This window comes from Hylobates moloch, unplaced genomic scaffold (assembly GCF_009828535.3).
Source record: "Hylobates moloch isolate HMO894 unplaced genomic scaffold, HMol_V3 SCAFFOLD_1, whole genome shotgun sequence".
Taxonomy (NCBI): Eukaryota; Metazoa; Chordata; class Mammalia; order Primates; family Hylobatidae; genus Hylobates; species Hylobates moloch.
In genome coordinates this window covers 183,316,603-183,331,086 of record NW_026652276.1, presented here as the reverse complement: position 1 = coordinate 183,331,086, position 14,484 = coordinate 183,316,603, and the positions used below count along the sequence as shown (strand labels likewise).

The following is a 14,484-nucleotide window of genomic DNA, read 5'->3' as shown; positions in this document are numbered from 1 at the left end:
TTTCAGGCCGTGACATTCTTTATGGGGAACTAGTATACGCAAAGCACGTGCGAGGAAAGGGAAGAGTTTCCTAAAGCGTGTTAAGAGAGACTGACTAGTAACAGGATGCAAATGGCCCTGACACATAGAGTAGCTCCATAAGCAGGGCAGGAGGGGTGGCACGACAGAAACCTCAACCAGACCAGCAACATTCCCCGTGTTGCAAAACCCCCAGCAATGCAAGGATGATAAGCCTGAAACACACACATGCATGCCCCTGTCTGGCAGGGCAGATCCCCTGGCTTCAGGCACCGATGGCCTGGTAAGGCAGAGGCTGGTTCCTCCCGCGCTGGTCACTGAGCCCAGGCTCTGTCAGCGTAAGCTGGATGACAAGTGTACTGTCACAGTTCACTGTGCTGTGTACACAGCTGGAGGAGGTGCAGCAATGCACTGTATAAAATAGTTTCCATTAGAATCACCCAACATCCAAGCCCATAAAACAGGAGTGGGATATAAAAACAAAAGCTTATTTAATGAAGGCTGACCTTCATGAGGCAAGAAAGTGTTCTTCTGGCAACTACAAATAAGCCTGTGCCTGAATATGCTCAGCATTCCCTTCCCCTGGTTTCACTTGGCCAAGTCCCCTTTGTTTATCAAGACTTAACTCACCTGTCAGCCCTCTGGGGGAGCCTCTTCCAACCTCCCTCCCTCCTCCAGCCATCCCCGCTCCTGACCTATCCTCTCACTCCCTGCACCTATGGATTATATAATACCTGTCATTTGGTTTAGAAGCCACATGTTAACATTTCTTCCTTACACACTAAGGAATAAAGCAGCCACCTCAGGTACCCCTATGTGCTAAGCACTATGCTAGGTGCTATCTGCATTGCCCCAGTTAGTCTCATTTTCTCCTCACTCCCCTGAGGACAGTGCACAAATGGGTAAGTGACTTGCCCAGGAGCACATGCTTCTCAAGAGGCCATGCTGGAATATAAGTCCAGCTCTGTCTAGCTCTCAAGCCTGTGCTCTTTCCCCCAGAACCACACTGCTTACCTGGAAGCTCCTCATCTTTATGCCTCTAGGACCTGTGTGCCCAATTTTTAACCCAAATGAGAGGCACATACAAGGCAAGACCCAGTAGGATCAGACAGCTAGAAAGCAAGCAGCACCAAGCCAAGGGAAATGCCAAAATGCACCCTGTGCGCACAGCCAGAGGGCAGCTCCGTATGACAGGAAATAAGGAGAACTGCAAGGCCATCACCCAGGGACTCCCACAGCAAAAGCACATTCAGCAGCTGTCCCCGGAGGTCCTGGTGCCTAGACAGACATGGGAAGAGCCGTGCGGCCACTCTAACAGCAAGATATTAAAAGGTGCTGCCTGCACCACACTACTGGAAGTGATTTTCTTGCCAACCCACAGTGGTAGGAAGAACAGTGCTACAAACAAAACACTGACTGGAACCCAGAAGACTTTATTACACATCTTTTCTTACCCAAATTTCTTGCTTCTAGGTTAGAAATCACCCTACGAAGAAATCAGCCATGTTATTCACAGACAGCATTGCTTTTAAAAAATTTAAAGCCACATCATACAAAGATATCCTCCTTTAAAAATTCATAAAAACCACCATAGAAACTATTCTCAGGCTGCTGAAAACCTCAAAAACTTTGATCAATGGTAGTGAAAGCCACATTAGGCAATTAAAAAATCTCAAAACCCTTTAGTGCCAACAATGGCAATAATTTAGAACAATTGTAGCTCTCAGTTATTGAAAATAATGGGGACAGAAAATAGAACAGAGGTTGGAATGGGGCCTATACTTTTAGTACTCTGAGATGACTCATATATCCAGAAAATAGGCTTTCAAAATAAGAGCAAGCTCACTAGCCCACTGACACTTAAAAAAAAAAAAAATCAACCTACTATTTGCCTTTCTCTCCTAAAATGCTCACTAATAGGAAATTTCTTTACCAATTATCCATTGTAAACATCTATCCGCAGGTTACAAGTCTATAAGGTTCAACATATGAGATTTTCCCACTAGAAATTCCAGCACCAAATTCTAGAATAGGGTCCAAGTGGCTGCATTCGTGAAGCTGACAATATTATTTTGCTGGGGATATGCAACAAATGTAAACTACTTCTATAAAAGGTAGCCAACAAAACAAAGTAATTGTAAATGTTAACCATCTTAGATACGATAACCTCTAATTTCACTTACTTTACTGCATTATCAAGAATATTCCTCACGTATGCCGTGGACCTTCGTTTTCCTGTTTTCTAGGAGTGAGAACATGTCAGGAGTGTGGAAGGTAAAAATTTTATTGGTGACTTTTCACATCAAGGATATAATGCAATACAGTTAAGAGCATCAGAGAGAAGAAATACACTTTCCAGGTAATCAGAACACCTAGTTTTTTTTAAACTTTTAAGAAACATTTTATTCTGAAACAATTACAGATTCACAGGAAACTGCGAGTCAACTATATACTATATACAACAACACTAATCTACGTGCAGCAATACTAGAGAGACATCCAATGTACCCTCCACCCAGTCTCCTCAGTGCTTGTATCTTACCTAACTAGAGCACAATATCAAAATCAAAAATTGACACTGGCACAATGTGTGTGTGTCGTTCTATGTCATCATGTTTAGATTCATGTCCCACAATGTACCACCACAATCAATATACAGAACTCTTCGAACACCCCCAAAGATTTCCCTGGGTCACCCCTGGACAGTGAGTCACATCCACTATTCTCCCTCCAACTACCCCAACCCCTAATGACCACTAATTTGGAAACACCTAGATTTTTTAATATCAATTTTTAACTGCATAAGTAACCTGAGAACACATCTGAGACATGGATATTAATCATACTTCTACTATGAATGTGCTGCATGTCCCTTAAACTTTCTGCTTTTCAGTTTCCTCCCCAGGAGAACAGAGATCATAGAAGCATCTCTGCCTATTGAGATCAGTAATGACAATGTTCAAGTCCCTGGCAATTGGGAAGAGTGCTACATGGAAGCCAGCCTTATGATTTAAAGACATCACCTGGATCCAGTCCACTATGCCTGGCTGCTGGCTTTGTTCTCACTGACCCACTCATACCTCTTCAGAGATCAGGTTGTGCCACTCTCTCCTGACCACGCTGTTGTTATAGTGGAAGTGTGGCTTGGCGTACTTAACATATTCTAGGTTGGAGTTCAGTTTTTCCCAGTAGCCCTTAAAGCTGAGCACCTGTAGGAGACAAAAACATCAGTGGCCTTCAGAGGCAGGCCCAGTGGCCCAAACCACCCAGTGAGTATCACGCAAGCCTTATTTCCTGAGCTCTCACGGCCCACATTTCTGGGTGAATACTTTGTACAGAGGATGGTATTCTAGACCCAATAGGGATTCTAAAATAGACTTAAAGAATCTTGTTTCCCCACTTCATTTTCTGTCTTTTTTGTTTTCTTGTTTGTTTTTTTAAACCACATAAAGAACTGCTGCTCACTTCCCAAAACTAACAGGACTTCCCCAGATTGAGGCTTAGCAGGGAAACCTGTATTAAACACATTGAGTCATTTCCTCCCTTGAGACCCGTTTTTTATGACTTAGGTGGTGTCAACAGTGCCATGTTCACTAAGACAAAGTTCATTAACATTTGGATAAATGGAGTAGGCGTACTTTCCTGCTAAACTTATTTACTGCCAAGGACATTTTTCAAAACCTAGGAATCAAAAAAAGGTGAAATGAACTAATTTTATATTGTCACATACACCAAAACAGAATTAGTCAGCATTCTATCTAGATCTTTGAATTATTGATATAATTGTACTACCCTGAAGCAAGAATATATCCATTATATTCATTTTTAAATAATAAAATGCAATGTTAATACATTCTTAGTGTTGGCCAGGCGCGGTGGCTCACGCCTGTAATCCCAGCACTTTGGGAGGCTGAGGTGGGCAGATCACGAGGTCAGGAGATCGAGACCACAGTGAAACCCCATCTCTACTAAAAATACAAAAAGTTAGCCAGGTGCGGTGGTGGGCACTTGTAGTCCCAGCTATTCGGGAGGCTGAGGCAGGAGAGTGGCATGAACCCAGGAGGTGGAGCTAGCAGTGAGCAGAGATCACGCCACTGCACTCCAGCCTGGGTGACAGAGCGAGACTCTGTCTCAAAAAAATAAAGATAAAAAAATACATTCTTAGTGTTGAAGGATATTCTGACACAACTTGGTTTTAAACCAATAAAGGTAGACTTACGATACTTTTTGCCAAAATACGTGCATTTACAAATGATTTGACTGGGGCCAGAGATGTACTGTGTGGTCATAAAACTAAGTGAACTATTGCCTGCCAAGGTGACAGACTTGGCTGAACTGCAAGAAAAATAAGAAAACTTAAAAACAAACAAACAAACAAAAAAACACCTCAATCAAGAAAAATGCCCTCATGTTAAATTATAGCATGTTATTACCATTTTTAATCTAAAGACAGTCATAATTGGTTTGAAATGTATTTTGGAGTATCAGTAAAGTAAGTAACATAATATTAAAACTTGCTCTTTCAGAAGCCTGAAATGCCTATCCAGCCAACATCCCTCCTCCCAGAGACAGAAAAACTCTTCCCAAGAAAGTCTCATGTCCAGGGGAAAACATGAATCAGATCCCACTCCTCACTTGACTCACCTCACTAGTCTTTTCTTTCCTTTTCCATTTATTTATAATGAATGTATACTTATCCACCCTTTGGGTCTTCTTTGTATTTAAGAAAAAAAAAAAAAAAAAAGACAAGACAAATCCTGCAGATGTTTGACAGAATTAGGTCCCTGACTGGAAGTCTCTAAAGCTTTCTTGCTGTCCTAATCTGGGCTCAGGCACAGGAGAGCCAAAAGCCAGAAAACTAATTGGTGTTGTGGTGACATCTAGTGTTCAGTTGAGCTATTAATTCCTCCTGCTTGTCCCACCCACACAGTTCACCCAGACCTTGCCCAGGACAGGATATGGGAGGGGAGAAACTCAGATGCCCTCTACCTGTCATCTGGCCCCATCCCCTCAAGTCAAATGCTATCCTGTTGTTACAAGTCCCCACTCACTGCAGCTCCTAAGAAAAGATCTCTCCCAAATTACCTTCCTTCTCACTCCATTTAAAAAATCCCTTTCCTCATAACCTTTTGGGGAGGTAGGCACATTTTTCATAGTTTTGTTTTATTTTAAATTAACAAATAATTGTATATATTTATGGGCTGCAATGTGGTGTTTCAATACATGCATACATTGTGGAATTATCAAATCAGGCTAATTAGCATAGCCATCTGTCTGCTAAGAAGAAACAGATCAAACAGAGCTTGCCACATGTCCGTGGACAGGCTTTCCAGGGGCTCCAGCACCCACTGCCTGAATGTAAAATAGAGCATGTGTTTGTATGAGCGCTCTTCTGGGGAGATGGTCTATAGCTTGCACCAGATTTTCAAAGAAATCCATGGCCTAAAATGACTAGAGTTAGAAGAAAAAGGATCTGAATTTAAAATAAAACAAAAATTTAAACTTACACTTAAGTAAGAAATATTGTTAGCCAAACATCCCAAAAATATTTTCACATGAACTTACATGTTTTTCAGGAGGGGGGTCACTGGCCTAATACAGATATTAGATATATCTATAATATCTTACAGATATTAAGATGATACAGAAAAATCTATATATTTCACTATTTGGTATCCACTAGAGAAGTGATATAACTTTTTTCAGTTAAGAAATGCAGCCAGGTGTGATGGGTCATGCCTGTAATCCCAGCATTTTGGAAGACGGGGGCAGGCGGATCACAAGGTCAAGAGATCAAGACCATCCCGGCCAACATGATGAAACCCTATTTCTACTAAAAATACAAAAATTAGCTGGGTGTGGTCGCATGCACCTGTAGTCCCAGCTACTTGGGAGGCTGAGGCAGGAGAATCACTTGAACCCGGGAGGCGGAGGTTGCAGCGAGCCGAGATGGCGCCACTGCACTCCAGCCTGGCAACAGAGCGAGACTGTCTCCAAAAAAAAGAAATGCACGGAGATAATTCTAAATTGGAAAGTCTATTTGGAAACCTGGAAAACAGACACGGAACAGGGGAGGGAAATGGATTTGAGTCAGTGAAGGACAAGGAAAGGATGTTCCAGGTGGGACTCTTAGGGTGTGAGCAAAGACAGAGACTAGAAGATGGATTCGGGGCTCAGATCTGAGCCAGAGCATTCCAGTCAACAGCACTTCATTCTCTATGGTGAAGACAATAGCCTCCAGCATGTGCAACTCCCAGCCTCAGCTGCCCATTGGAACCACCTGGGTCCCATCCCCCATTAGATTTAATTGGCTTGGGGTGTGCCTGAGCCTTATGAGTTTTACATGTTCCCCCAAGTGATCCTAATGTTCAGCCAGGACTGAGAACAGTCAGCATGTTCAAGTAATCCCGGGCACCCCACCCTCAAACACTTTACTCAGTCTATACACCTCTAGATTAAAGGCTATATAAATCACCAGCTGTCTAAAGACTTCTGATTGTGTGGTTTTAAAATAGGAGATATAGTTAAAGAGGTAGTTAGGGCCAAATCTTTGAGGGATTCTGAATGCCAAGGTGACACCAGCATGCTCATTATCCCAGAGAATAAAGGATCTCGCACATAACGTTTTAGATGTTGTAACCCAGAATGGAGGGGAGGGGAAGGGAGAGTTGAATCTGCACAATCCCAAGAGCCAAGACACGCCGTCGCACCACTAAGCTCTAGGATGAGCCTGGTCAAGAAACAACAGATGCTGGTGAGGCTGTGGAGAAATGGAAATGCTTTTACACTGTTGGTGGGAATGTAAACTAGTTCAACCATTGTGGAGGACAGTATGGCGATTCCTCAAAGACCTAGAACCGGAAGTATTATACCATTTGACCCAGCAATCCCATTGCTGGGTGTATACCCAAAGGAATACAAATCCTATTATAAAGCTACATGCACATGTATGTTCACTGCAGCACTATTCACAATAGCAAAGAAATGGAATCAATCCAAATGCCCATTAATCATAGACTGAATCAAGAAAATGTGGTACATATACACCATGGAATACTATGCAGCCACAAAAAGGAACAAGATCATGTCCTTTGCAGGGACACAGATGGAGCTGGGAGCCATTATCCTCAGCAAACTAACACAGGAAGAGAAAACCAAATGCCACATGTTCTCACTTATAAGTGGGAGCTGAACAATGAGAATACATGGACACAAGGAGGGGAACAACACACACTGGGGCCTTTTGGGGGGTTGGGGGAAGGACAAAATAAAGACATCAGAATAAATAGCTAATGCATGCTGGGCTTAATACCTAGGTGATGGGTTGAGAGGTGCAGCAAACCACCATGGCACACGTTTACCTATGTAACAAACCTGCATGTCCTGCACATGTATCCTGGAACTTAAAATTAAAAAGATGAACCTGGGAGCACAGAAAATCACTGTCAATCAGCTAGCACTTATCCAACAAAGCAAATACTGTACTCATCAGGAACAACAGCACCACAAAATGAAAGCCACCACTGCCCAGGAAGCCCATTACCAGCTACTTGAAAAGAGCTAATAAATCTTTAAAAATAAAACACAAAAATGCTGTATAAGAAACATACCCGGCCGGGCACAGTGGCTCACGCCTGTAATCCCAGCACTTTGGGAGGCTGAGGTGGGTGGATCACAAGGTCAGGAGATCGAGACCTTCCTAGGTAACAAAGTGAAACCCCCATCTCTACTAAAAATACAAAAATTAGCCAGGAGTGCTGGCGGGCGCCTGTAGTCCCAGCTACTCCGGAGGCTGAGGCAAGAGAATGGGGTGAACCCGGGAGGCGGAGCTTGCAGTGAGCCAAGATCGCACCACTGCACTCCAGCTTGGGCAACAGAGCAAGACTCTGTCACACACACAAAAAAGAAACATGCCCATGCCGGGTGCAGTGGCTCACACTGCAATCCCAGCACTTTGGGAGGCCAAGATGGTTGGATCACTGGAGCTCAGAAGTTGGAGACCAGCCGGGGCAACATGGTGAAAACCCGGCTCTACTAAAAACGCAAAAAATTAGCTGGGCATGGTGGCGTGTGCCTGTAGGCCCAGCTACTTGGAAGGCTGAGATGGATCACTTGAACCTGGGGAGGCAGACGTTGCAGTGAGCCAAGATCATGCCACTGCATTCCAGCCTGGATGACAGAATGAGACTGTCTCATAAAAAGCAAAGCAAAGAAAAATACCCCTGAATGAGAGACAATGTTAAAAGCAATCAGATCCTCAAGGAATGACCTGGAAGCATTTTCCTACATAAAGGGGAGTTTTTTCTCTTAGGATGACCTGAAATAATTGCCAAACACAGCCCATCACAACTATTCACTGAACAAAAGAACCAGTGGGTTACATTAAGGAATTGTTTCCCATTTATGATTTGGATTGCCAATTGATCCAAAAACAAACAAACAAAAAGCTCTGTGGTACTGGCTCATCTGCAAATTACTGCCAGAAAAAAAATCTGCCTTTCATTTCTAAAAGGCCCTTTGGCTTTGGTCCCACTTCTGCTGATTAACCAGCATCTTCTTACAGAGAAGGCAGCCAACTCAAAGAGAACCCTTTCCTCTGTGTGCCAGGACTCAACTAACACAGCTAAAGCATCATCCAATTTGGCTCTTCAGTGGATTCCATCTCAGTATCAGCTTTTACTTACAACCCAGAGAAACACAGTGACCCACTACCTCTAAGCACTGACAGAATAAATAGAAAACATTTGTGTATACATAAAGCTAGGAAGGCACTAAACTAAGATGCTCCAAACAGGAACACTCATACACAGGGCAAGTAACCAGAACTCCTGAGGCTGCCCACTTAGGGAAACGCACGCTGCAATTTCAAGGTCTCCTGAATATAAATGGACTTGCTCCTTCTTCCCCAATATCTAGCAAAAATTTCCACTTACTTGCCCATCTGGGTAGTTCTATTAGCCATTTTTAATGGATTGGATTTTTTTCTAAAAATGAAATCACTAAATATGGCTCTAAACTATTCCATCTCACAATCAGCTTATGCCCTGAGAAAGTCAATGCTAAGCTCTTTCCCTCCTCTCAGTCTTGAGAATGAAAAACACCTGTCCCCAACCAAAACTATGAATAAGACCAGCACAGTGTAGTAGGTGGTGGAAGAGGAACAAAAACAAGAATCCTCCAACCTGGGTCTGTTCCTCAATTTCGTCAACTAGGAAGTAGCCTGAAGACACCTCCATTGCTACAGAAACAACAGGAATGAAATCACTAGCCTCAAGCTCTTTTGTTTTTGTTTTTTGAGACAGAGTCTCCCTCTGTCGCCCAGGTTGGAGTGCAATGGCGCAATCTTGGCTCACTGCAACTTCCACCACCTCCCACGTTCAAGCAATTCTCCTGCCTCAGCCTCCCGAATAGCTGGGACTACAGGCGCCTGCCACCATGCCCAGCTAATTTTTGTATTTTTAGTAGAAATGGGTTTCACCGTGTTGGCTAAGCTAGTCTCGAACTCCTGACCTCAGGTGATCCACCCACCTAGGCCTCCCAAAGTGACGGGATTATAGGCATGAGCCACCGTGCCCAGCCAGTATCATCTTATTTTTTTAATCTATGCTAATCTACCTCTAATTAGTATTTCTTCGTTGCATCATAAAATTAAGGTTTATGGTACCCACTGGCCTCACTATAATTAACTGTTCCAGAAAATATGTGCAAACTGAAATTTGGGAAATCAGTATTTCCCACATAACCAACTAACACTGCTATTGATGCTACATCTTTGTCAAAGCAACAATTTTTTAAAATTGTAAACTATTATATTGTAATTATACCATTACTTCAGACCACTAAAAAACTTTTTAAGTGATCATGGTTGTCTGTATTGTGGGGGTCTTTTGTGTTTCACTAAGCAATTAATTACATTCATGCTCTGCCCAATTAAAACTTTGTGTTTTGTTTGTGAGGTGGAGTCTTGCTCTGTCGCCAAGCTGGAGTGCAGTGGCACTATCTTGGCTCACTGCAACCTCCACCTCCCAGGTTCAAGGGATTCTCTTGCCTCTCAGCCTCCCGAGTAGCAGGGGGGTTACAGGCGTGCACCACCACACCTGGCTAATTTTTGTATTTTCTGTAGAGAGACAGGGTTTCACCATGATGGCCAGGCTGGTCTCGAACTCCCGGCCCCAAGTGATCCACCCGCCTCAGCCTCCCAAAGTGCTGGGATTACAGGTGTGAGCCACCGCACCCAGCCTAAAACAGTTTAACACCAGTGAAGAAGCAGATAAACAAGTCTCTGAATGGAGAGCAGCCCAGGTATAAACTACCCTTCTCCCAGTTGCTCAAGGGCATCAGACCACTGATAGACATTGGCAGTAACACCCTCACATCTGAGTGGCCATAAGTAGAAAGGAGCAGTAAGTTTTTGTCCTTCCCAGTCTCTGAGTCAGGTAATCAACAATCTCTAACAAGTGATGAAATGCACTATAGATGTCCAACTTAAAGACTGTGGTAAAAATATCCCATTTCTCCATTTGTAGCATGCTCATCTTTTATCTTTATATTTAAGCTATTTTCCATTTTTAAAAATCCATACATGCTTCCTGTGGTTGAATAGTTTTAATGTTTTTCTTCTCATAAAACCAAGGGCACGCCAGGTGTGGTGGCTCATGTGTGTAATCCCAGCACTTTGGGAGGCTGAGGTGGGATGATCCCTCGAGGCTAGGAGTTTGAGATCAGCCCCAGTAACATACCAAGACTCTGTCTCTACAGGAAACAAACAAACAAAAATTAGCCAGGCGTGGTGGCATGTGCCTGTGGTCCCAACTACTTAGGAGTCTAAAGTGGGAGGACTGCTTACGCCCAGGAGGTCGAGGCTGCAGTGAGCCACTATGGCACCACTGCACTCCAGCCTGGGTGACAGAGGGAGACCCTATCTCAATCAATCAATCAATCAAAATTTTTAAAAAATAACAATAAAATCAAGGGCAATTTTTAGCCTTTTATGAAAGTTGCCGTTTCCCTAGAGCAATCCATAGTTTACAAAGGGATAAAATCATTCTTAGGAAGGACACTCTTAATGACATTCCTTTTAAGGTAAGCACCTTGTTTCAATATATTTCCTGTTTAGTGTTTTTAAAATGACTTTGAGAACTATTTATAAGATGAGGAAGTCCTTTGTCTCTCTAGGGAAGATATTCTGATTTAACTGGTTTATCCTGCCCAAGATGTTCATATAGGTCTTAGTCTGTTACAGCAGATATACCAAAATACCATAAACTGGATGGCTTATCAACAAATTTATTTCTCACAGTTCTTCAGACTGGAGTGCCCAAAATCAGGGTGTGGTCAGATATGGTGTCTGATGAGGGCCCACTTCCTAGACTGCTATGTGTTCACTGTAACCTCATGTGGCGGGAGGGCAAGTTGGCTCTGTGGGGTCTCTTCTATGAGGGCACTAACTGCAACTACCAGGGCTCTGCCCTCAGAACTAATCACCTCCCAAAGGCACCACCACCTAAAACCATCACCTTCGGGGTCAGGACTTCAACATAAGAATCCTGAAGGGAGGTAAACATTCAGACCATAGCAATATTGCAATTTATTAAACATCTGTATAGTGTTCCACTTTATACTAAAAGGAAGTGCTTCAGAATGCAGAGAGAACAGGAGGAACATACCTATCCAGTTCCCACACACACACCCCCGCCCCTCTCCTCTCTTGACTCCTTATCAGGGCACTCATCTACTAAGGAGAAAAGAAATAAGTGTGGTCAGAGTAAATAGGGGTACCTTGGTCCTCAAAGAAAGAATGTGGAAGCAAGCACACACTCTTATGTAATTTGTGATTCAGGTCATGAGTGTCCAGAGCCACCTCCTATTGGTTAAGTATGGCAAGAACAGTCACATAACTGAGACTAGGGAGAGAGGAGCTGAGGGTGGGACATGCTCATGCAACCAGCTCCATCCCTCTATAATTAAGTTGGGACTTGGGGTAGAAGTAGGTTAAAGGTGAAGGTAGCAGCTTGGAGTGAGTGAGTGATATTATGCAAGCAGAGATGAGGAAACAAATGAGAAATCGCAGAATCAAGTGTCCTGGGAATGAGAATCTCCTGATTAGAGTCTCCCATGCTGAGCATTTGGGGTAGGTGGAGTTGGTCAAACCAAACCCAGTACTATCTTCTCCTGAGTCCAGGGCTAGTCCCAGCAATACACCTCTGCCTTGCTTGATGGATCATGGCTGTGTGCAGAGGGTCACAGAGAGATCTACAGTGCCTCATACTTGTCCTCAGTATTAATAACTACTAGCAGATGAATACATGTGGAGCCAAAAGAGCCCCCAAGCATGTGTGGAAATGGTGAATGGGAAACAACTGTCTGCACAGCCAAATACGAAAGCTACGGGTAGAGGAGAAAAACGTGAGGAGAAAGAGGGAATGTAAAAGGAGGAGAGAAACACATGGAGGACATAAAATACTCCATTTTACACACACCCACACACGGAAAACAAACAAGCCAGTGCAAAAAAGAAGCGACTTTGTTCATAAGCAAAGCTAAATCATACTCTTAGAAAACCTAATAGGTAAAAGTTAATAGGACCTTTCCATCACTCTTTTATACTTAACTTTTTAAATGAAAATACACACTGTTGATAAGGTTATAGTAAAACTGGTAAACTCATAAACCCCTTGTAAATGTAAATTATCCCTTGTCAGGCCTCTGAGCCCAAGCTAAGCCATCATATCCCCTGTGACCTGCATGTACACATCCAGATGGCCTGAAGGAAGTGAAGAATCACAAAAGAAGAGAAAATGGCCGGTTCCCGCCTTAACTGATGACATTCCACCATTGTGATTTGTTTCTGCCCTATCTTAACTGAGTGATTAACCTTGTGAAATTCCTTCTCCTGGCTCAGAAGCTCCCCCACTGAGCACCTTGTGACCCCCACCCCTGCCTGTAAGAGAAAACCCCCTTTAACTGTAATTTTCCACTACCCACCCAAATCCTATAAAAGGGCCCCAACCCCTATCTCCCTTCGCTGACTCTTTTCGGACTCAGCCCACCTGCACCCAGGTGATTAAAAAGCTCTATTGCTCACACAAAGCCTGTTTGGTGGTCTCTTCACATGGACACACGTGACATCCCTTTCACTGAATATCAATTTATCATAAAATAAGAATCAAATGCTATAAAAATCATCATAGCCTTTCACCCAATGTTACTTCTGGGCTCTTAACCTTAGGGGAATAGATCAAAAGAAAAACTGTATGTATAAAAATATTCACTTTGGGAGGCCGAGGTGGGCAGATCACTTGAGGTCAGGAGTTCGAGACCAGCCTGACCAACATGATGAAACCCCGCCTCTATTAAAAATGCAAAAAATAGCCAGGCATAGTGGTGCACATCTGTAATCCCAGCTACTCAGGACGCTGAGGCAGGAGAATCGCTTGAACCCAGAAGGCAGAGGCTGCAGTGAGCTGAGATCGCACCAAAGCACTCCAGCCTGGGCAACAAGAAGGAGACTCCATCTCAAAAAGAAAAAGAAAAAGAAAACGAAAAAGAAAAAAAATTCACTAGAACATTATTTCTAATAGCAAAAAGAAATTTTTTTAATGGGGCCTAGGGACAAACTAAATGTCCAAAAAACAGAAGAACAATTGAGTTAAGGCACTGCAACCCAGCAGGGCATGGTGGTTCATACATGTAATACCAACACTTTGGGAGGCCGAGTTAAAAGGATGGCTTTAGCTTAGGAGTTCAAAACTAGCTTGGGCAACATAGTAAGACCCGTCTCTACCAAAAAAAAAAAAAAAAAGTTTTAATTAACCAGACATGATGACATGTAATGTGTAGTCCTAGCTACTCAGGAGGCTGAAGCAGGAGGACTGCTTGAGCCCAGGAGTTCAAGGTTGCAGTGAGCTGTGACTGTGTCACTGCACTCCAGCCTGGGCAACAGAGTAAGACCCTACCTCAAAAAAAGAAAAAAAAAAGTATGACATACTTATTGTGGTGTTTTGTATGTATTAATTTTCATCCACCCACTCCTGGTTCATAATGCCCATAGCCTTTGTTACAGCCTGATGTTATAATATCGCGTGTTTTAGGCTTCAGGACCAGGACTAGTCTCAGGAAACTCTCTCTCTCCTGCCTTCCTTTCACCTGCCCTAAGGCAGGACTCTCCCCTCCACCACTCCCCACCACCACCCCCCTGCCCCACCCCCACCTTTCTCTGATTGCAGATCTTAAGACCCTCCCCTAAGAGGGTCCCGCCTCATACCCTGGAGGGAAGGAATGCTTCCATAAAAATCCCAGGAGACTGGGTTGGGGATGCTTCCTCATAGCTGAACAGGTGGAGGTTCCTGGAGGGTGGTGAATCCAAAGAGGGCATGGAAGCTCCACGTCCCTTCCCTCATACCTCACTCTATGCATCTCTTCATCTGTTTCCTCTGCAATATACTTTATAATAATAGGCCAGTAAAC

At 43.5% G+C, this 14,484-nt stretch overlaps 1 protein-coding gene and 1 long non-coding RNA gene across 5 annotated transcripts in view; one reads left to right on the top strand and one right to left on the bottom strand.

Moving 5' to 3' along the window:
• The window catches only part of GSAP (gamma-secretase activating protein), a 99,685-nt gene that overhangs the window by 16,256 nt on the left and 68,945 nt on the right, over nt 1-14,484 (bottom strand). For all 4 annotated transcript variants that reach the window (XM_032761253.2, XM_032761255.2, XM_032761254.2 and 1 more), the window contains exons 20-22: nt 3,099-3,227; nt 2,202-2,260; nt 1,473-1,504 (exon numbers count right to left, since the gene is read on the bottom strand). In XM_032761253.2, the coding sequence (XP_032617144.1) occupies nt 1,473-1,504; nt 2,202-2,260; nt 3,099-3,227 (220 nt within the window). The remainder of the gene's footprint in view (nt 1-1,472; nt 1,505-2,201; nt 2,261-3,098; nt 3,228-14,484) is intronic.
• LOC131380800 (uncharacterized) overlaps nt 1-14,484 on the top strand; it is a 42,167-nt gene that overhangs the window by 20,409 nt on the left and 7,274 nt on the right. The gene's annotated exons all lie outside the window — the stretch shown is intronic.